At 38.8% G+C, this 18,737-nt stretch overlaps 4 protein-coding genes, 1 non-coding gene and 1 pseudogene across 7 annotated transcripts in view; 5 read left to right on the top strand and 1 right to left on the bottom strand.

The window, feature by feature from the left end:
• The window catches only part of LOC104807697 (ABC transporter D family member 1), a 10,061-nt gene extending 3,309 nt beyond the window's left edge, over nucleotides 1–6,752 (top strand). For both annotated transcript variants that reach the window (XM_010533078.2, XM_010533079.2), the window contains exons 7-27: nucleotides 1–201; nucleotides 636–771; nucleotides 853–931; nucleotides 1,488–1,726; nucleotides 1,834–2,138; nucleotides 2,219–2,330; nucleotides 2,433–2,591; nucleotides 2,866–2,965; nucleotides 3,042–3,150; nucleotides 3,379–3,469; nucleotides 3,793–3,917; nucleotides 4,006–4,155; nucleotides 4,236–4,308; nucleotides 4,449–4,629; nucleotides 4,747–4,905; nucleotides 5,116–5,268; nucleotides 5,345–5,578; nucleotides 5,698–5,864; nucleotides 5,957–6,009; nucleotides 6,100–6,178; nucleotides 6,266–6,752. In XM_010533078.2, coding sequence (XP_010531380.1) covers nucleotides 1–201; nucleotides 636–771; nucleotides 853–931; nucleotides 1,488–1,726; nucleotides 1,834–2,138; nucleotides 2,219–2,330; nucleotides 2,433–2,591; nucleotides 2,866–2,965; nucleotides 3,042–3,150; nucleotides 3,379–3,469; nucleotides 3,793–3,917; nucleotides 4,006–4,155; nucleotides 4,236–4,308; nucleotides 4,449–4,629; nucleotides 4,747–4,905; nucleotides 5,116–5,268; nucleotides 5,345–5,578; nucleotides 5,698–5,864; nucleotides 5,957–6,009; nucleotides 6,100–6,178; nucleotides 6,266–6,361 — 3,001 coding nt within the window. In that variant the 3' untranslated portion in view covers nucleotides 6,362–6,752. The remainder of the gene's footprint in view (nucleotides 202–635; nucleotides 772–852; nucleotides 932–1,487; nucleotides 1,727–1,833; nucleotides 2,139–2,218; nucleotides 2,331–2,432; nucleotides 2,592–2,865; nucleotides 2,966–3,041; nucleotides 3,151–3,378; nucleotides 3,470–3,792; nucleotides 3,918–4,005; nucleotides 4,156–4,235; nucleotides 4,309–4,448; nucleotides 4,630–4,746; nucleotides 4,906–5,115; nucleotides 5,269–5,344; nucleotides 5,579–5,697; nucleotides 5,865–5,956; nucleotides 6,010–6,099; nucleotides 6,179–6,265) is intronic.
• A 4,233-nt stretch (nucleotides 6,753–10,985) lies between these two features.
• On the top strand, nucleotides 10,986–13,072 carry LOC104807696 (annotated as a pseudogene).
• Nucleotides 13,073–13,140: 68 nt separating this feature from the next.
• On the bottom strand, nucleotides 13,141–13,213 carry TRNAR-ACG. Its single transcript has one exon. It is a non-coding gene; the product is annotated as a tRNA-Arg (tRNA).
• Nucleotides 13,214–13,315: 102 nt separating this feature from the next.
• Nucleotides 13,316–16,167, top strand: LOC104807695 (oxidation resistance protein 1). 2 transcript variants are annotated; one of them, XM_010533076.2, is made up of 7 exons: nucleotides 13,316–13,733; nucleotides 14,347–14,879; nucleotides 14,975–15,047; nucleotides 15,286–15,363; nucleotides 15,449–15,522; nucleotides 15,705–15,789; nucleotides 15,886–16,167. In XM_010533076.2, the coding sequence occupies exons 1-7, from the start codon at nucleotides 13,608–13,610 to the stop codon at nucleotides 15,967–15,969; spliced, it is 1,053 nt and encodes a 350-aa protein (XP_010531378.1). In that variant the 5' UTR covers nucleotides 13,316–13,607; the 3' UTR covers nucleotides 15,970–16,167. The 2 variants fall into 2 exon arrangements, with proteins under 2 accessions (XP_010531378.1, XP_010531377.1); XM_010533075.2 differs by having other exon boundaries at nucleotides 13,317–13,733; nucleotides 15,449–15,600.
• Nucleotides 16,168–16,458: 291 nt separating this feature from the next.
• LOC104807692 (50S ribosomal protein L23) lies at nucleotides 16,459–17,260 on the top strand. The gene has a single exon (XM_010533073.2). The coding sequence runs from the start codon at nucleotides 16,547–16,549 to the stop codon at nucleotides 17,066–17,068; it is 522 nt and encodes a 173-aa protein (XP_010531375.1). The 5' UTR covers nucleotides 16,459–16,546; the 3' UTR covers nucleotides 17,069–17,260.
• A 349-nt stretch (nucleotides 17,261–17,609) lies between these two features.
• Nucleotides 17,610–18,737, top strand: part of LOC104807693 (ras-related protein RABH1d) — a 2,366-nt gene continuing 1,238 nt past the window's right edge. The window contains exons 1-3 of the mRNA XM_010533074.2: nucleotides 17,610–18,154; nucleotides 18,397–18,467; nucleotides 18,618–18,706. Coding sequence (XP_010531376.1) covers nucleotides 18,038–18,154; nucleotides 18,397–18,467; nucleotides 18,618–18,706 — 277 coding nt within the window. The 5' untranslated portion in view covers nucleotides 17,610–18,037. The remainder of the gene's footprint in view (nucleotides 18,155–18,396; nucleotides 18,468–18,617; nucleotides 18,707–18,737) is intronic.

The raw sequence follows: 18,737 nt of genomic DNA, 5'->3' as shown, positions 1-18,737 counted from the left end.
CCTGCTGAAATATCTTGGTGCCACAGTCGCTGTTATTCTGATTATCGAACCATTCTTCTCTGGGCATCTTAGACCTGATGATTCGACATTAGGGAGAGCAGAGATGCTAAGCAATATAAGATATCACACCAGTGTCATAGTTTCCCTGTTCCATGCACTGGGAACTCTTTCTATAAGTTCCAGGCGGCTCAATCGTCTCAGGTAATGCTTTTCAGTTGGTTACGCGGGAGATTCCGCGACATTGTCTTGCTTTTGTTTCATATTTTAAATGACAATAAGTGAATTTCAAGATGGGTAACACACTGTAGATGCTAGTCCGAACATTGCAAGAAACATAACTCAACTTGCTGGTATATATTTATATTTTCTTTGTGGCATGTGGGTAATATTGTAACAGATTTTATTGTATTTTCTGATCACACAAAATGGTTGTTGTCTCCACTTTTTTGCATGTTTGTGTAATTATATGAGGGAGAAAGAGAGAGGGGATTAATTCAAAGCTTCTAACACTACCCTGTTAGATCCGGCATTGTTAAATATTTAGCATTGCTAGTTAAATTATTTTGGCGCTTTTGAACATATTGGTGATGGTTATGTTGTTTAATTTCGTTGCAAATTTTTATTTCTCTCGACAGTGGTTATGCTGACCGTATTCATGAGTTGTTGGTTGTCTCGAGAGAGCTCAGTAGTGACGACAAATCTTCTTTCCAGAGAAATAGAAGCAGAAATTATCTCTGTGAAGCTAGCTATGTTGAGTTTTCTGATGTCAAGGTAGATGGAAGACCTGTGATTATGTTACTGTATTCTTTTTGCTATATTTGGCTGTCTCTAATGTCATTGGATGCTCCTCAGGTTGTTACTCCAACAGGCAATGTCTTGGTGGAGGATCTCAGTCTTCGGGTTGAACAAGGATCTAATCTTCTGATTACAGGTAAGCTTTTATATTTTGGAAGTGAGTATTAATCTCGATTCCCCTTCTCCTGGAATTTGCATGCATTGATTATGGAAATATCTTACATGCTATGTAAAACTTGAAGATCTTACATGCTATGTGAAACTTACTACTTCGTTGTGATTTGTTCTCTTTCACAGTCATGAATAGTTCATAGAAAGGCATATGCTGCAAATGTTTTCATACAATGACAAAGAATCTTATAAAAATGAAATTTAATGTTGTAGAGTTTTGAGGCACTTTGTTTTGGTACCAGTTATTTTACTCGCGTTTTCTAAGTCCCTGAGGGTATAACAATATTGACCCATATCGAAAATAGTTTTAGTATGCTTATAGGCTTAACAATCCAGTTTCCTGTCCAATCCTTGAGAATTTGTGCTATTTATTCTGCAATGCACAATACTTTTGATTTCTTCCCTAGACTATTATCAGGTGCTTGACTTTTGATGTTTTGTGATGTCTGCATTGACATCCTTATTTTCTTTTGGTTTTGGTATATTGAGTCTTGTTTGTATGGTTTTGATTTCTGTTGTAGGTCCAAATGGAAGTGGCAAGAGTTCTCTTTTCCGAGTTTTAGGGGGTCTATGGCCCCTGGTGTCTGGACATATTGTGAAGCCAGGAGTTGGTTCTGATCTTAATAAGGAGATTTTCTATGTGCCACAGAGGCCCTATATGGCAGTAGGGACGCTTCGTGACCAGCTAATTTATCCTCTTACTCAAGATCAAGAGATTGAGCCGCTCACAGAAGCCGGAATGATTGAGCTATTGAAAAATGTTGGTATCCTCCTTTTTTCTGCTCTCTCTAGTAGGATGTTTTGTGCGTTGAGGTTTGTTTCTGTTGAGTCTACATATGTACCTATTTCTCCCTATTTTGCTTGTAGGTTGATCTGGAATACTTATTAGGTCGCTACCCAGCGGATGAAGAGGTCAATTGGGGAGATGAATTATCTCTTGGGGAGCAGCAAAGATTGGGCATGGCTAGACTATTTTACCACAAACCCAAATTTGCAATTCTTGACGAATGCACAAGTGCCGTGACAACTGATATGGAGGAACGATTTTGTGCTAAAGTTCGAGCTATGGGAACATCTTGCATAACCATTTCACATCGCCCGGCCCTTGTTGCATTTCATGATGTTGTCTTGTCATTAGATGGAGAAGGGGGATGGAGCGTTCACTACAAGAGGTATGCTTTTTATAAAGAAACATCGAGATATTGATGATTGTCAGTTTTGGTTTTTTATTAAGACTTAACAAAACCTTCAGGGAAGACTCTGCACTTTTGACTGATTCTGGAACTAATTCGACAAAAAACTCGGAGACAGATCGACAAAGCGATGCGATGGTTGTTCAACGGGCGTTTTCTGCAGCCAAAAAGGTCTTAAAAACCTTGACAATGTCTTTATTTTGTTTATGACTGCTTTCCAGGATGCAATTTTTGTTGTTGTAATTATAACCTTGTAATTGATTGTTGTGATAGGAATCTGCACTTGCGAATTCAAAAGCTCAGTCATACCAGACAGAGTTAATTGCAAAATCACCTGTTGTGGATAAAAATATTGTATTGCCTAGATTTCCCCAACTCCAAACATCCCCAAGGGCCCTGCCTTCAAGAGTAGCTGCAATGATAAACATATTGGTGAGTTTACTCTAAAAAGCCCATTAGTTTGGTTTCCGCACCTTTTTCCAATTTATGTTTCATCGTCTTATCTGCTGCATGTATTTAGACACTTTTTTTTTTCTTTCATCTTCTTCATCCCATTGTTCCAATGCCCTTTTGTTTTCAGTTTTCTTACAAAGCCCAATTCCCCTTTCTGCAATTTGCAGAAGCACAACCATTTTCTGCCACGTCAGTTGCTATCGTAGTTGATTTTACTTAGGAATAATTATCCTTTTTTTGTTTATTTTTTCAGATACCCTCTATATTCGACAAACAAGGGGCGCAACTTCTTGCTGTTGTTTGTCTTGTTGTCTCAAGAACATTGATCTCTGATCGAATCGCGTCCTTGAATGGTGAGTTTGCTCTGTTCCACCGCCTGAGAGTTTGTGGATAGAGCCTGTTTTCTCATAATAAACCTGGTTTTTGTAGGAACCACTGTAAAGCATGTATTGGAGCAAAATAAGGTGGCTTTTGTTCGCTTGGTTGGCATAAGTATTATCCAAAGCGCTGCATCTTCTTTCATTGCACCTTCAATAAGGTAGTCTTTACTTTCTCTGCATACATTATGCCTACAAGCCCCAATTATCTCATTACTAATTTCATTGTGAGATCAGAAAATATTTGCGTGTCTTCCCCTTTGTCAATCAGGAGAAAGCAACTTTTGACAAAATTTTTTACTAGCATCTGTTTGTGGTAGATTGTAGTTTATTTTTAAGCCTGATGGCTGATGTGGTTTCTCTAAATTATTTTGCTTCATGCTTTACAGGCATCTAACACAAAGGCTTGCATTAGGCTGGAGGATCCGTTTGACTCAGCATTTACTTCAAAACTATCTGAGAAATAATGCATTTTACAGGGTAATCATTGGTTAGATTACATTACTAACAGCCTTCAAATATTCTATGCAAATGGCCATCTGCATATAAAAAAGCACTGCTAATTATTGACTACAGTACAGGCTGAGTTATTCAGCGCAATCTAGCTTGAAAGAAAGCATGACTATCATTTTTTGTCTGTGTGTCAAAGCATTGCAGTCATATGCTTTGTTGATTGATGTATGTTACTTTGTAGTTTACTTCTATGGCTCAAAATTTCTGTTTGTTTCTTTGTTCTTTCCTGCAAGTTGAAGTTGTGAGAGCCTGGCAACAATAAAGATCATGTTGAGTACACATTTTTGTAGGTCTTCCATATGTCAAGCAAAAATATTGACGCAGACCAGAGAGTCACTCATGACCTAGAAAAGTTGACCACTGATTTGTCCGGACTGCTAACTGGATTGGTAAAGCCATCAGTTGACATTCTTTGGTAAGTAAGCTTGTCATATCATTTGTTGATCTTTATCTCGTGGTGGATCTTGGGATTGAATCATAACTAAGTAAAATGTTTCCCAAAGGTTCACATGGAGGATGAAGCTATTGACTGGTCGGAGGGGAGTTGCCATACTCTACACATATATGTTGCTTGGTCTTGGTTTTCTAAGGCGTGTGACACCCGATTTTGGTGATCTAGCAAGTCAAGAACAGCAGCTTGAGGGGAAATTTAGGTAATCCTTTATATGTTTCCTCTATTTTCATGGATGGTTGTTTCACAGTGACCATCTTGACTTTTTTCTGCTTATTATAGGTTTATGCACGAGAGACTGCACACTCATGCCGAATCTGTTGCATTCTTTGGAGGTGGAGCACGAGAGAAAGCTGTAAGCAACTTCCCAAGTTCTGTCTGTGCCAAGAAGTTGAAGCCCTATTTCTATTTCATGAATCTTTATCTGGGCCAGAAGCTTTTATAACACGTATTGTTATATTGAACTTGCCTTTTACATTTTTTTTCATGGCGCAGATGGTTGAAGCAAAATTCATGACACTTCTTGACCACTCGCTCATGCTTCTAAGGAAGAAATGGTTGAACGGTATTCTCGATGATTTTGTGACAAAGCAGCTTCCCCATAATGTAACTTGGGGACTGAGTTTGTTGTATGCCTTAGAACACAAGGGAGACAGAGCACTGGTCTCCACTCAAGGTGAAGATCCATCTCTGCTTTGAATTTCAGCGACAATTAAATCACCATTGCTTTTTTCTTTTTTTCTGATTGTAATTCATAATCTGTTCCCCTTTTGGTGCGACGGCTATTGACCAGGTGAATTGGCACATGCATTGCGATTCCTAGCATCTGTGGTCTCTCAAAGCTTTTTAGCTTTTGGCGATATTCTTGAGCTGCACAAGAAGTTTCTCGAACTTTCTGGCGGTATCAATAGAATTTTTGAGCTCGAGGAGTTTTTGGATGCTTCTCAGTCAGGTAAATCATCATTACACGCATACACAATGTGGCGATGTGCACAAATCTTGACGATTATGGACATACCTAGACAGAACTTGACCATAAATCATAATCTTTTACACAATCTTTTACACATACCTAGACAGAACTATTCTGATATCTCCTTGATTTAGAAGTCCGATCTGAACTTGGGCTGATCAGATTGTCCCTTTTTCTCCTTTCAATCAGTTTCAGGTGTTTTGTCAAGAAATCACACGGGTCATCTGGATTCAGAAGATCTCATTTCCTTTTCCGAGGTGGATATCATTACCCCTGCGCAGAAATTGTTGGCTAGCAAGTTAACATGCAAAGTAGAGCCGGGAAAAAGCCTGCTTGTAACAGGTCAGTGAATTTTATCTTTGTCGTTTTGTAAACTGACTAAATGAGCTAAGAGCTGACACAACTGCAAAACCTTTAGGTCCAAATGGCAGTGGGAAGAGTTCCGTATTTAGAGTCCTTAGAGAGGTTTGGCCCATAGTCAGTGGAAGACTTGTAAAGCCATCGCTGAATATGGAAGAATGTGGTTTAGGAAACGGCATCTTTTTTGTTCCCCAGCGACCTTATACATGTTTAGGGACACTGAGAGATCAAATGATATACCCTCTCTCTAAAGAAGACGCTGAGAGGAGAGTAGCCAAATTGTTCAACAAAGGTATGCTGTTAATTATCGTTTGACTTGTCATATTCTTAAAGGTTTATTTCCAAAACGATGATCGCTACAAGCATGTCACTCTCTTAACTCTTTTAACTTGTGGGAATTATGGAAAGTAGGAGGTCAAAGCTCGGCAGATGCTGGAAGCTTTCTAGATGCCCACTTGAAAAGCATTCTGGAGAATGTTAGGTTAATATATCTTTTAGAAAGGGACGAAGCTGGTTGGGATGCTGATCTCAATTGGGAAGACATGCTATCGCTTGGTGAGCAACAAAGACTTGGCATGGTAAGAGACCAAATCTTAAACTAGAAAACCTTTTGGTCACTGTCTTTTATTCACCTGATGATGGGTCTTATTTTGTTTTTCTGTGTCAATAGGCACGCTTATTCTTCCACAGGCCTAAATTTGGAATCCTCGACGAATGCACCAAGTAAATGATCAGTCTTCTTCTTTGTTCTCAAGTCTAATTTCAAATTAAATTCTGGGCGTTATTTGTAATCATTTGACGACCTGCTTGCAGTGCAACGAGTGTTGATGTAGAGGAACAACTGTATAGGGTTGCACAGGATATGGGCGTCACATTCATAACCTCGTCCCAAGTAAGTTGTGTGGCTACAAATACTATACAATCACGTCCGTCCTAATCTCCGGCTTTTCCTAAACCACTGATCTTATTATTATGTCAGCGTCCGGCTCTGATCCCATTCCATCGCTTCGAGCTAAGGCTGATCGATGGTGAGGGCAACTGGGAACTCCGTTCCATCAAACGTACAACCGATTGAGTTACCTTTTCACGGAAATTTTTGTCAAAAGAAGCTTCCCGTCTAATGGCGCTCCCGCAAGAGCAATGAAACCAGAGCATGTCAAGGATTAAGAAGAAAATAGATCGCGGGCAATTCCCATAAAAAAAAAGTATACATGGTATGGAATTTCATTTTGGACAATGCCCTTGATTATAGGATCCGAAAGGTAAACGAAGAAGATGCGTCGAAGCTGCGGTCATAGGATTTTATTTATGGATGATGTTTAGGAAATGCGATTCAACTGGGGCATATTGGGCTCCCCGGGAATACAATGTAGCATACATATGGCAATAGGACCTGTACAGTTTGTTTCCATCTTCACCTCCCAACCCACCAAAAAAAAAATAAAGGAAGATTTTTTTTTTCTATACCTGCTACTATTTTTTTCTTGGGAATGCTATGGCGAAAAAGTATTTTGCCCGAATGGATTCTAATGGCAAAAGCTGAGTGAACATGTTTTTGAAGTGATTGCTCAATGAATAGGCAAAATTGCAAAAATAACCCTAAATGTCGATTTATACTTCACCGCATGATCTTCTAGGGTTAGGGTTTTAGAAAAAAAAAACAAAAATGCTGAAAAGACCAATTTAGCCATTATGAAGTTGAATACGTGACACTTTTATATGTGAATCGGCAAAAAAATTTTGGAGTGAAAAACTTATTCTTTCATTTTTTCTAAAAATTTAAAACTCACAAACATTTTCTGATTTTTTTTCTTCTCCCAAAGAGATTTCGTTGCGATTCTATTAACAATTTTCTTAATTTTCTTGTTATACTTGTCAAATTTCTATCTATGACGAGATCTGACACTCCAAAATTGAAGAATTTGAGAATGCATAGAAAGTGTTCGATAAAAATCCTCAGAGAAATTTTGGCTCTTAAAATAGCATACTGGTCATATCGGTCAGACTTTGGTCATACGGTCAGAATTTAGTCTAACGGTCAGACTTTGAGTTAAGTTGATAGATTTTTTTACACATGGAATTAGATCATCAAAATGATGAAAATGTGTTTTTATAACCCTTAAACAACTTTTTGAATTGTTTAAACTTAATTTAGGTCTTTATTTTTCATGTAAAAATGGTCATACCGATCAGACTTTGATCATACGATCAGACTTTGGTCATGTAGTTAGACTTTGGTCAGACGATCAGACTTGTTGAAAATTGATGAATTTGTCATTTTAAAAATCTTAACATGGTAATAGTCATCCCATATAACAAATTTTCAAGTTTAAATCGGTCATACAATCAAATGATTACACGATCAGACTTTGGTCAGACAGTCAGACTTTGGTCATACGATCCGACTTTGGTCATACCGATCATACTTTGGTCAAACAATCAGATATTGGTCATATGGGCAGACTTTGGCCAGATGAGCAGACTTTGGTCATACCGATCATACTTTGTTAGATGATTATACTTTGATCATACGATCATACCGTCAGACTCGTCATTCTAGTCATTCTTTTTCAAAAATTATAAATTTATGAATTTAAAAGTGTTGATCAAACATGTTCTTTATATATAGAATTTTGTAGCTTATTAGGGTTTTGTTTTGATTCGATTCGATGGAATGGAATAATATAATTTAAGATTACACTAATCAAATTTCTCCTATATAGCGGAGATTCGATACTCCAAAGTTGAAGAATTTGAGAATGCATGAAAAATGTTCGATAAAAATTCTCAAAGAAATTTTAGCTCTTGAAATGTCATATTGATTATACTGATCAGACTTTGGTCATACTGATAATACTTTTTCATTGTAAATATAAAATATTAGTAGTATTTGTGTAACACATTAAAATTTCGAATCGTTTAAATTTAATTTAATTTAGACCTTTCATTTTCGTGTCTAAATGGTCAGACGGTCATACTATGGTCATCCACATATACAACTTTTCGAATCATTTAAATTTAATTTAGACATTTCATTTTCGTGTCCAAATAGTCAGACGGTCATACTATGGTTAGACGATCATACCTTGACCAGACAGTCTTACTCGTTCGAAATTGATGCAATAGTATTCTTATAACCCATATACAACTTTTTGAATCATTTAAATTTAATTGTTTTTTTTATACAATTGACTTATGTTGGGAGATTTATTTTTTCATGTGAAATTAGAATTCCAAAACGATGTAATAGTATTCTTATAATCCATACAACTTTTTGAATTGTTTAAATTTAATTTACGCCTTTTTTTTCGTACTCAAATGGTCAGATGATCATACCTTGGTCAGACGGTCATACCTGTTCGAAATCGCATAATACATCATTTTAAAAGTGTTAACATTGTAATAATCATATCGTATGACAGATTTCTCAAGTTGAAATTGGTCGTAGCAATACGGATTGAGCACCTTTTTTAGATGTCAATGTAACTCTTTCCAAAGAAGACCTAAAGTACTAGTAGTGTTTGTGTAACACATTGGATATAATTGACTTATGTTGAGAGATTTTTTTTCCATGTGAAATTAGAACTCCAAAACGATGCAATAGTATTCTTATAACCCTATACAACTTTTTGAATTGTTTAAATTTAATTTACGCCTTTCTTTTTCGTGTCCAAATGGTCATACGGTCACACGGTCATACCTTGGTCAGACGGTCAGACCTGTTCGAAATTGCTTGATTCATCGTTTTAAAAGTGTTAACATCGTAATAATCATATCATATGACAAATTTCTCAAGTTGAAATTGGTCGTAACAATATGGATTGAACATTTTTTTTGGATGTCAATGAAACTCTTTCCAAAGAAGACCTAAAGTACTAGTAGTGTTTGTATAACACATTGGATACAATTGACTTATGTTGAGAGATTTTTTTTTCCATGTGAAATTAGAACTCCAAAACGATGCAATGGTATTCTTATAACCCTATACAACTTTTTAAATTGTTTAAATTTAATTTATGCCTTTCTTTTTCGTGCCCAAATGGTCATACGGTTATGCGGTCAGACGGTCATACCGTGGTCAGACAGTTAGACATGTTCGAAATTGCTTGATTCATCGTTTTAAAAGTGTTAACATCGTAATAATCATATCATATGACAAATTTCTCAAGTTGAAATTGGTCGTAACAATATGGATTGAGTACTTTTTTGGATGTCAATGTAACTCTTTCCAAAAAAGACCTAAAGTACTAGTAGTGTTTGTTTAACACATTGGATACAATTGACTTATGTTGAGAGATTTTTTTTTCATGTGAAATTAGAACTCCAAAACGATGCAGTGGTATTTTTATAATCCATATACAACTTTTTAAATAGTTTAAATTTAATTTAGGCATTTCTTTTTCGTACCCAAATGGTCATACGGTCATATGGTCAGACGGTCATACCTTGGTCAGACGGTCATACTTGTTCGAAATCGCATAATCCATCGTTTTAAAAGTGTTAACAAAGTAATAATCATATCATATGACAAATTTCTCAAGTTGAAATTGATCGTAACAATATGGATTGAGCACTTTTTTTGGATGTCAATGTAACTCTTTCCAAAGAAGACCTAAAGTACTAGTAGTGTTTGTGTAACACATTGGATACAATTGACTTATGTTGATAGATTTTTTTTCATGTGAAATTAGAACTCCAAAACGATGCAATAGTATTTTTATAATCCCTATACAACTTTTTAAATAGTTTAAATTTAATTTAGGCCTTTCTTTTTCGTAGCCAAATGGTCATACGGTCATATGGTCAGACGGTCATACCTTGGTCAGACGGTCATACTTGTTCGAAATCGCATAATCCATCGTTTTAAAAGTGTTAACAAAGTAATAATCATATCATGTCACAAATTTTATGAGTATGACCAGTTTGGCCAATTTGATGATTATGATCATTATTACCAATTTTGCGAGTATGACCGGTTTGACCAAATTGACAAGTATGATCAGTTTAGGAGTGTGACCAGTGTGACCATTTCGACATGTATATATGACCAGTTTACCGAATTTTTCTATTTTGACGAATTTCACAAATTTAACGATTTCGACCAGTTTGAGTCACGTGAATCATGGTATTGCTGATAAATATGTCACATTTGTTTCATCTGTATCATATGAATTAAATATAAAGATGACAAAAACAAATCACAAATGCTCACACTTAATAATAAATATTAGAAAAATATTTATGGATGATTCATATATGTGTTTAATCGATGAATTGTCTCAAGCTTTTGCTTGTTTTTCACAACAAATTAGTTGAAAAAAAATGTTGTATATGAAGAGAGTTTAGAGACAGAGAATGTTGGAGAGGAGAGAGAGAGTTTGCAGGAACGAAAAGAGAGAGAGAGGTGGGAGAGGAGAGAGAGAGCTAAAATGTTTTTATTTTAAATTTAATAATAATTAAAAAGGTAAGGGTATTTTTGGAAAGATACAATTATAAGGTTAGGAGATGATGATGTTTTTTTTTTTTTTAAAGCCAGGGTCATGACGTGAAGTAAAAATGATATTTAAAGTCATTTTTGCAATTCCCCCAATTAATAACTGAGTTTATCGAATGGAATATATATATATATATATATATATATAAACAAAATCACCTGATCGGATTCTAGATCTTGTTGTCCCTTCAGACCGTGGGAAGAGCAGAGTTGTAGTTGTAGCTGTTCGTTCATACGGATTCTCATGCATTTCATAAATATCTCAAAGTGTTTTCTGTTTCTTTTCAAACTGGTTTGCTCCAAGTTCCCAAGTTGCAGCACTCTCTCTCTCTCTCACAATGGTCCTTTTCGTCTTTAATGACTAATAAATGATTCACCTCTCTCATTTTTTGAAAGGAAAAAAAAAAACCCATAAAATATCCCCGTTAGCTCTGAGGAGGAGAAGAAAAACCAGACAGGAGAAATGGAGAGAGAGTCGCCGGTGAGGAAGCCTCACACTTCCACCGCCGATCTGCTGGCGTGGGAGGGGCGTGCCCCTCTCACCAGGTAGGCACATGCACATCTCCTCCACAAATGTCCCTTCTCTCTCCTTCCGTTTCTGGTTAGGTCTCTCACCGTCGTTCTCCGTTATGGTCTCGTTCATTTTCAGCCGTCGGATGGAATCAGCAAGGCGCTCTTCGGCGGTCAGGTCACTGATGAAGAAGCCCAAGCGCTCAACAAAAAGTGAAAAGACAATCTCGTGATCTCTCTTTCTTGCTTTCTTTTCTTGTCCTCTCGTGCGAATTGGGTTTGAATTTATTTCTCATCCAACTTTTTTCTTTCTTTCTGGGTTTCTGTTGATCATATCTCGATTTCTTGCTGTTGTAGAGTTTCTTGTTCTGTTTCTGTTCTGTCTGTTGGATTCAGTCATTGCCTTCACTGTATATCCTAGGATTGAAACTAATGAAAGGGATGGGATCGTGCTCTTATGTTTTTGAGGCCCACCATGTTTTACAGAACTTGGTTTTCTATTTAATGATTTTTTTTTTTGGGTTTTATCATATCAAAGAAACGTTTCTTTTTTCCATGAACAAGGTTTCATCATCTTCCAGTTTTGTTGGAGCTTGGCTTTCTCCTTCCTCCCTTGTTCTTCTAGGCTCTGATTTCTGTCTCTTAAGATCAATATATATATATATAGGGCAATGCGCATGTGTTCTATGCGTTGCTGCAGGAAGAATTGTTCCGGGTACAAGTTGAAAGAGATGACTGGCAGTGGCATCTTCTCCGGGAGAGGAAACAGTGTGTCTGAATCCGATGATGCTAGTCCGAGCAACAAGACGGGGCTCCGCTACTATCAGGTACTTGTTTCATGCAGTTACTTTATTTCATTTCTGAGGGGGAAGAAACACTGTTCTCAAGCGATTGTTCCTGTATTTGCAGCAAACGTTGAACGGAATGAGCCAGATAACGTTCAGTGCTGATGGGGCTGTTTCTCCCAAGAAACCAACCACTTTACCCGAGGTTGCAAAACAACGAGAGCTGAGCGGGACCTTACAGGCTGAATCCGACTCAAAGAACAACAAGAAGCAGATGTCGGATGCCAAGATCAAAGAGATCAGTGGCCATGACATATTCGGATCTCCACCCGAGATCCAACCTCAGTCCTCGGCCACTTCTGCTCGATCACAAGGAGCCAAAGAAAGCATAGACATGGGAGAGCCTGCTCCAAGGAACCTCCGGACTTCTGTTAAAGTTTCCAACGTGAGTTTCTCTTTCTTTGCATCTAATATAATAACTGTTCGTGCATGGAAGAAAATCTTTGATAAGACATTCGTATTTCCATTAAAGCCTGCGGGAGGACAGAGCAGCAATGTCCTGTTCAGCGAGGAATCAGTGGTGAAGCCGTACAAAAAGATACACAACCAGAAGTTTCAGGAGCTGACTGGCAATGATATCTTCAAAGGGGATGGGCCTCCTCCTGGTTCAGCGGAGAGGCAGCTGAGCTCAGCTAAACTCCGGGAAATGAGTGGCAATAACATATTTGCGGACGGGAAGTCGGAATCCCGGGACTATTTCGGAGGGGTGAGGAAGCCTCCGGGTGGCGAGAGCAGTATTTCATTGGTCTAAAGCCCTCCCGTCTCACTTGGTTTAATGTTTAGGGTTTAGATTGCGGGTTAAGCCCCGTTGTAAGGAGTGTTGAGACTTAAAGATCTGTTTAGTAGGATCATTCGTTCACTTTGGGTTAAATGTGTGTTTTAAGTAACATGTATGTGCTGTTTGCTGGTTCAGTTAAAAAGATCTTGTTAATGTGTTTCCTCTGTCTTCTTTCTCTCTGATCTTGATTCTTTTTTTTAAAAAAAAAGGATAAAAATAATCAAAGGCGACTCCACTGGGGATCGAACCCAGAATCTCTGGTTCCGTAGACCAGCGCCTTATCCATTGGGCCATGGAGTCTTTTAGTAAGCATCGATAAAGTAATGAAAATTCTCATCCATATGGAAACGTAAAGCTTCCGACCCCTCTCACCAATAGACGGTACGATGGATGATGAGGATGATCCTGTTTAGTTAAAATGTCACACTTTCATGCCGTCCCCCTCCCACCCTCTAACAAATCTTCAGAATTAGTTGAAGAAGAAGAATCCAAAGAGAGAGAGAGAGAGAGAGAGACGAGAATCCAGATGGTTTTCACAAATTCTATCTATGGCGTGTCTCACCGTAGTCAGAGTTTTCTTTGCCCAGAAACAGAATGTGAGAGGGTAGACTCTGTTTTTGGCGTATATTCCTCAAGGGGTCGTGTTATTTCGGGGAATTGAAGCTCTAAAAATAGGGGGATTGACGAAAAAAAGATGGCGAAACACAGGTCCTTCAGAAGCAAAGCAGTTCACTTTGTGGCTGATCTTACCACCGACCTCCTTAATCCCATCTCTGACAAGCCCTCCTCTAGGCTGTCTCCTTCCCTTCCTCCTCCTCCGGTACACTAACTTCTTCCCTTCTTTTTCTTGTGTTATTCTTGTGAAAAAGATCCCCCTTTTTTTGTTTGCTAGATACAGTTTCTTGAAAAGGGTTGTTGGGTTTCACGTTGAATCGTTCTTAGTATTGTCTGTTCTTCGTTTTTGGGTTTCTGGTTTGTTTTGATTGGGTTTCTGGGGAATTTGATGTTGCGGGTTTTCAGTTGTCTGCTTTTGTTTTGGCAGAATTTGTGGGAAATCGAAATGTACTTGGGTTCAATGATCCAATCAATAGACATGATTCATTTACGAATGTACGTCTTCTAAGTTCTAATGTATCTGTACGCTTAATTGCTTCAGTTTTTACGCTGTGTAGAGAAAAAGTTTTGAACTCCCTAAATTCAATGTTTTGGTGATTTCTTGGTGGGTCAGAACAAGCAGTGAAGACTCAGAATCATGTTAGATATTTTCAATCATTTTGAACATTTTCCATGAGGATTAAGGGTTGTTTTGGCTCGGTTTTGTGCTTATGATGCCTGATAGAAATCAGAGTATATCCACCATGGAAGTTCAAGTTATAGGATCTTGACTGAGCTCTTCACATTACTGATAATTTGCATTTTGATCTTTCCGATAGGAGGATGAAATCGGATATAGAAGAAGAAACCAACTAGAGCCAATCACTGAAGAGCAGGTTAAGGATTTGGTTGACGAGCCAGACACTTCTTCTCTCACTGCATTCCTCTATTCTCTACTGGTCTCAGATCCCAAAGATAAAGCTGGTCACGACAAACAAGAGGATTCCCAGGTGGAAACTAGTGATAAATCGTGGGTTAATGCTGGTACAATGAAGGAGACTGATGGAAAGAAAAGCTTGCTTTCCAAGTATAAGCAAGCCTTAAGATTTTTTTATCAGGCTGCTAAGTTTGGCGGCTTCAAGAGTCAGGAGAAGAAGAGCAATTCCGATGTAAAGCAGGAAGAAGAAACTGAAAATGATGGCCTGGAGATGAAGCATATGCAGAATGTCAAAGAGGAGACAATGGTACAAGCAAACTTGAGCTTACCAGAAGCTTCAGAGCCGTCTAGGCTTCTTTCAGAACGAACAAGACAGTCCCTATATGCTTCACTCCCTGCACTTATCCAAGGAAGGAAATGGCTATTGCTTTACAGGTGAAGAAGCCACATTCAACGTCGTTTTATAATTGATTCTGTGTTCTCTCATCTAAAGGCAATTGTTTGATGGTTGATGTGTTGACATTTTCCAGCACTTGGAGGCATGGTATATCACTCTCCACACTCTACAGGAAAAGCCTGCTTTGGCCTGGTCTGAGCTTACTGGTAAAGAATGTTTAATTCATTTGGATGAAGGAGTTTCATCTCCAAAACCAGAGTTTTGTTTTACTTGATCTAAATTGATATTTTTTCTTTGGTCTTGTACCCGTTTTTCTGATATCCGGATCAAACTTTCATGTACATTTCTCTTCTTTTTCACCATTCGTCCATTTCCTGTCCCGTGTTCTGATATATAATTATGTATTTGGCGGTCTCATTTCAGCAAGCATGTTTCTTATTTCAGGTTGTTGGGGACAGAAAAGGCACCGTCTTTGGTGGTCTCGTCGAAGCACCTCTGATTCCAACCGATAAGAAATATCAGGTTGTGCACCAAATCTTAGATTAACATGTATGTACATGTATGTGTTGTTTTCTTCTTCTTATTCTTCATGTTCGATGCTTATCAGGGAGGCAACAATACATTTGTTTTCACAAACAAGTCCGGACAGCCCATTATATTCCGTCCCACTGGAGCGAATAGGTACTTCACTTTGTGCTCTAAAGAGTTTATAGCTCTTGGAGGGGGTGGGCATTTCGCTCTCTATCTGGACAGAGACCTGTAAGGCTAAGAATTCTTAACAAAGCTGTATTCTGTTGTGATCAAAATGATCATGTTAGTCGTTTACTTTCGTCATTTCATCGTATTCTCTTCAATGGAAAAAGGTTGAATGGATCAAGCGCGTATTCTGAGACATACGGGAACCCTTGTCTCTCCAACTCTCAGGACTTTGAAATCAAGGAGGTCGAGGTACCGTTCTCACCCGGAATCTCGCCCTGAAACCCCCGCGTATTCTCTCTGTTTCGATTTGTGTCACGAAACACTTGTGGTTCTCTCTGTCTGCAGCTGTGGGGGTTTGTGTACGGCTCAAAGTATGAGGAGATACTTGCTCTCAGCAAAACAGTGGAGCCTGGAATATGCAGGTGGTGAATATGGATATTATGGATATGGATATGATGAAATCAATGTGGGTTTTGCTTCTTCTTCATTTTTTTGTTTTTTTGTGTAAATGCTTTTAACGTTTTGCATTGCAAAGAATCTGATGAATCAAACTGTTGTTAATTGGAGTGGATGACAAATGACAATGCTGATCCTTTGCTATTCCTATATATAATTTCTTTTTCCTGATATTGTCTGTTAATTCATGTATTGATTTAGATTTATCTCTCTTTTTTTTTTTCAAGTATGGTTTTAGCATATTTAAGTATATAGGATCCTTTTTTTAAGTTTAATCACTTTTATATAAAAAAAAAAAGTTTAATCACGATTTTTTTTTATAAAAAAAATTGTGGAATAAAAATAATAAACTTTTGTTTAGAATTCATGTCTTGATAATAAATCAGGAAAGATTTTGGGCTTAGAGAGGCCCATTGGGCCCATATGGCTCAAACATATTGAAGTTAATGCGAGGGGAGTAGAGAGAGGGGTAGGGCCTAAACCTCGCAGAAAAACCCTTTTCTTCGACATTCGCCCGAGGAAGTTCGATCGAAATCGATCGTCGTGAAGAATGGGGAGCAGATTGGGAAGACGGGTCGTTCACTTCGCGAATCTTCCTGGATTCAACATTAAGGTAACGATCAAGCTTCTGATGCCCAACACCTTCACCAACATCACCGAAATCGCCCTCAAACCCATACCTTCCGCTTCCAAGATCGAGATCAAGCGCGTCCTCGAGTCGCTCTATGGCTTCGAGGTCGACAAGGTTCGGACGCTGAACATGGATGGCAAGAAGAAGAAGCGAGGTGGTTTGCTCATCGCCAAGCCTGACTACAAGAAGGCCTACGTCACTCTCCGGAATCCTCTGTCGCTGTCCAAGGATCTGTTTCCGGTGAAGTTCATCGAGGAAGAGAAGCGAAGCAAGCAGAAAGGTTCGAGCTTTGTGGAGGAGGAGGGTGACAAGAGTAGGCACTGGCTTGACGGGAGGGAGAGGGATCGCGGCGGAAATGAGAGGGGAAGGTCTCGCCGCGGCGGCGACCCGGCGGCGGGGGCGAAGTTCCCATGGAGCAGCATGAGGATTGGTGGTAAGTAGGGCTTCTAGGAGACGTTTTCGTGGTGTTACGGATTTCGAACTTCATTAACAAATACCTATTAGGGTTTGTGTTATCACCTGCTTTGTATGGGGAATTTTTCAGTGTAGAATTCGTTGTTGCTGAAATTGGATCATCCATTTTGTTCTCCAGAAGTGCACGAGCACAATGCTCAAATCCGTTTCCGTTGCTTACGCTTTTTGGTTTAAGTAAAAGGAACATGATGGAGTTTTTACTTGTTGTGGGATTGAATTTGATAATATGGGTTAAATGAATTTTCTTGTTTGCAATTCTCTGCTTGAAAGTGTTGGGCTGTCTTGTCTTGTGGCTTCATGTTCTTGTCTGCAGTTCTTCTCATGAACTGAGAGATGGTGATCTGACAGAAACGCAACAAGTTAAGAACTTTACTTTGTGTAAGGCATCCATTGCTAAGTAGAATCTGTTGGTTCGATAAAATCGGTTCAAGATTTGCGTCAATGGTTGCTTGCTTCCTTGTTTCCTGCACAAGACCGAGACCACTTGTCAAGATTACGCGCAGTGCAGTTTTGTTTCCAAGTCACTGCGATATGCTCAAGTTTCTGCTACATAGTCAATGGTCAAGCGAAGAAGAAGGATGATTCATGCCGTATATATATGTGCGTGCGTGTAATGGATCTATGTGTTATCGTTTATCATGATCATCTGCAACTGCATTACGTTTTTCTAATCTAATTCATGGATAGAGTTTTTGATCTGTCAAACCGCGTTGTACCCCCCTACGGTCGTAATTCGGAGGGAGGAGTGAGGACAAATTCGGTATTTAAAGAGGCCGTCCTCGTGGTCGTGCCTGGCGGTTTCTTCTCCTTCCCAGAATAGGCGCGTCTTCAACTCCAAACATTCTCCCTCTCTCTCTCTCTCTCTCGAGCGTTTGAGCTTGAATCTGGCCTTATTTCGGATCTAAATAACGTTTCCTGCGATCTGAGATTTCAAAAATGGCGCCGGTATCACCATTGGCGAAGTACAAGTTGGTATTCTTAGGAGATCAATCTGTGGGGAAAACCAGCATCATCACTCGCTTCATGTACGACAAGTTCGACACCACTTACCAGGTAAAAACCCTTCCTCCCCCCTTTCAATTTCCCTCGTACCGTTTCTGTTTCTGTCGATTGTTGCTTGTTTGATCAGATCATTGATGGTATCGGCATGGCTTTTCTTTAGTGAAGATTTCCTCCGTTTTTTCCTCCCTGATCATCCGAATGAAAATTTTGCTTCGATTTCATGGAAATTTCGTGGGCTCGTCCTCTGTCGTGGATCTTTTAAAATAGTTTGGAGGCTGTTGACATGTCTGCAGGCTACCATCGGAATCGATTTCTTGTCAAAAACAATGTACCTTGAAGACCGTACAGTCCGTCTGCAGCTATGGTGAGATGAGATGACCTTCCTCCTGAAATCTCTTTCCTTTTGTTGTTTTCAAGTGTGGGTTAATCATACAAATGGCAATGACAATGATCAATGGAATAATCTTTGAGCTTAACGACCGGTTTCTGCCTCTAAAACCGAATGATGGAAAAGGGACACAGCTGGGCAAGAGAGATTTAGGAGTCTTATTCCAAGTTACATCCGGGATTCCTCAGTTGCCGTAGTTGTATATGATGTAGCCAGTGAGTTGTCTTGTCCCCCCCCCCCCCCCCC

The sequence above is a fragment of the Tarenaya hassleriana genome, unplaced genomic scaffold, assembly GCF_000463585.1.
Source record: "Tarenaya hassleriana unplaced genomic scaffold, ASM46358v1 Cleome13, whole genome shotgun sequence".
Classification (NCBI taxonomy): domain Eukaryota; kingdom Viridiplantae; phylum Streptophyta; class Magnoliopsida; order Brassicales; family Cleomaceae; genus Tarenaya; species Tarenaya hassleriana.
The sequence above is the reverse complement of the archived record's forward strand: the minus strand, read 5'-3'. Positions and strand labels throughout refer to the sequence as shown.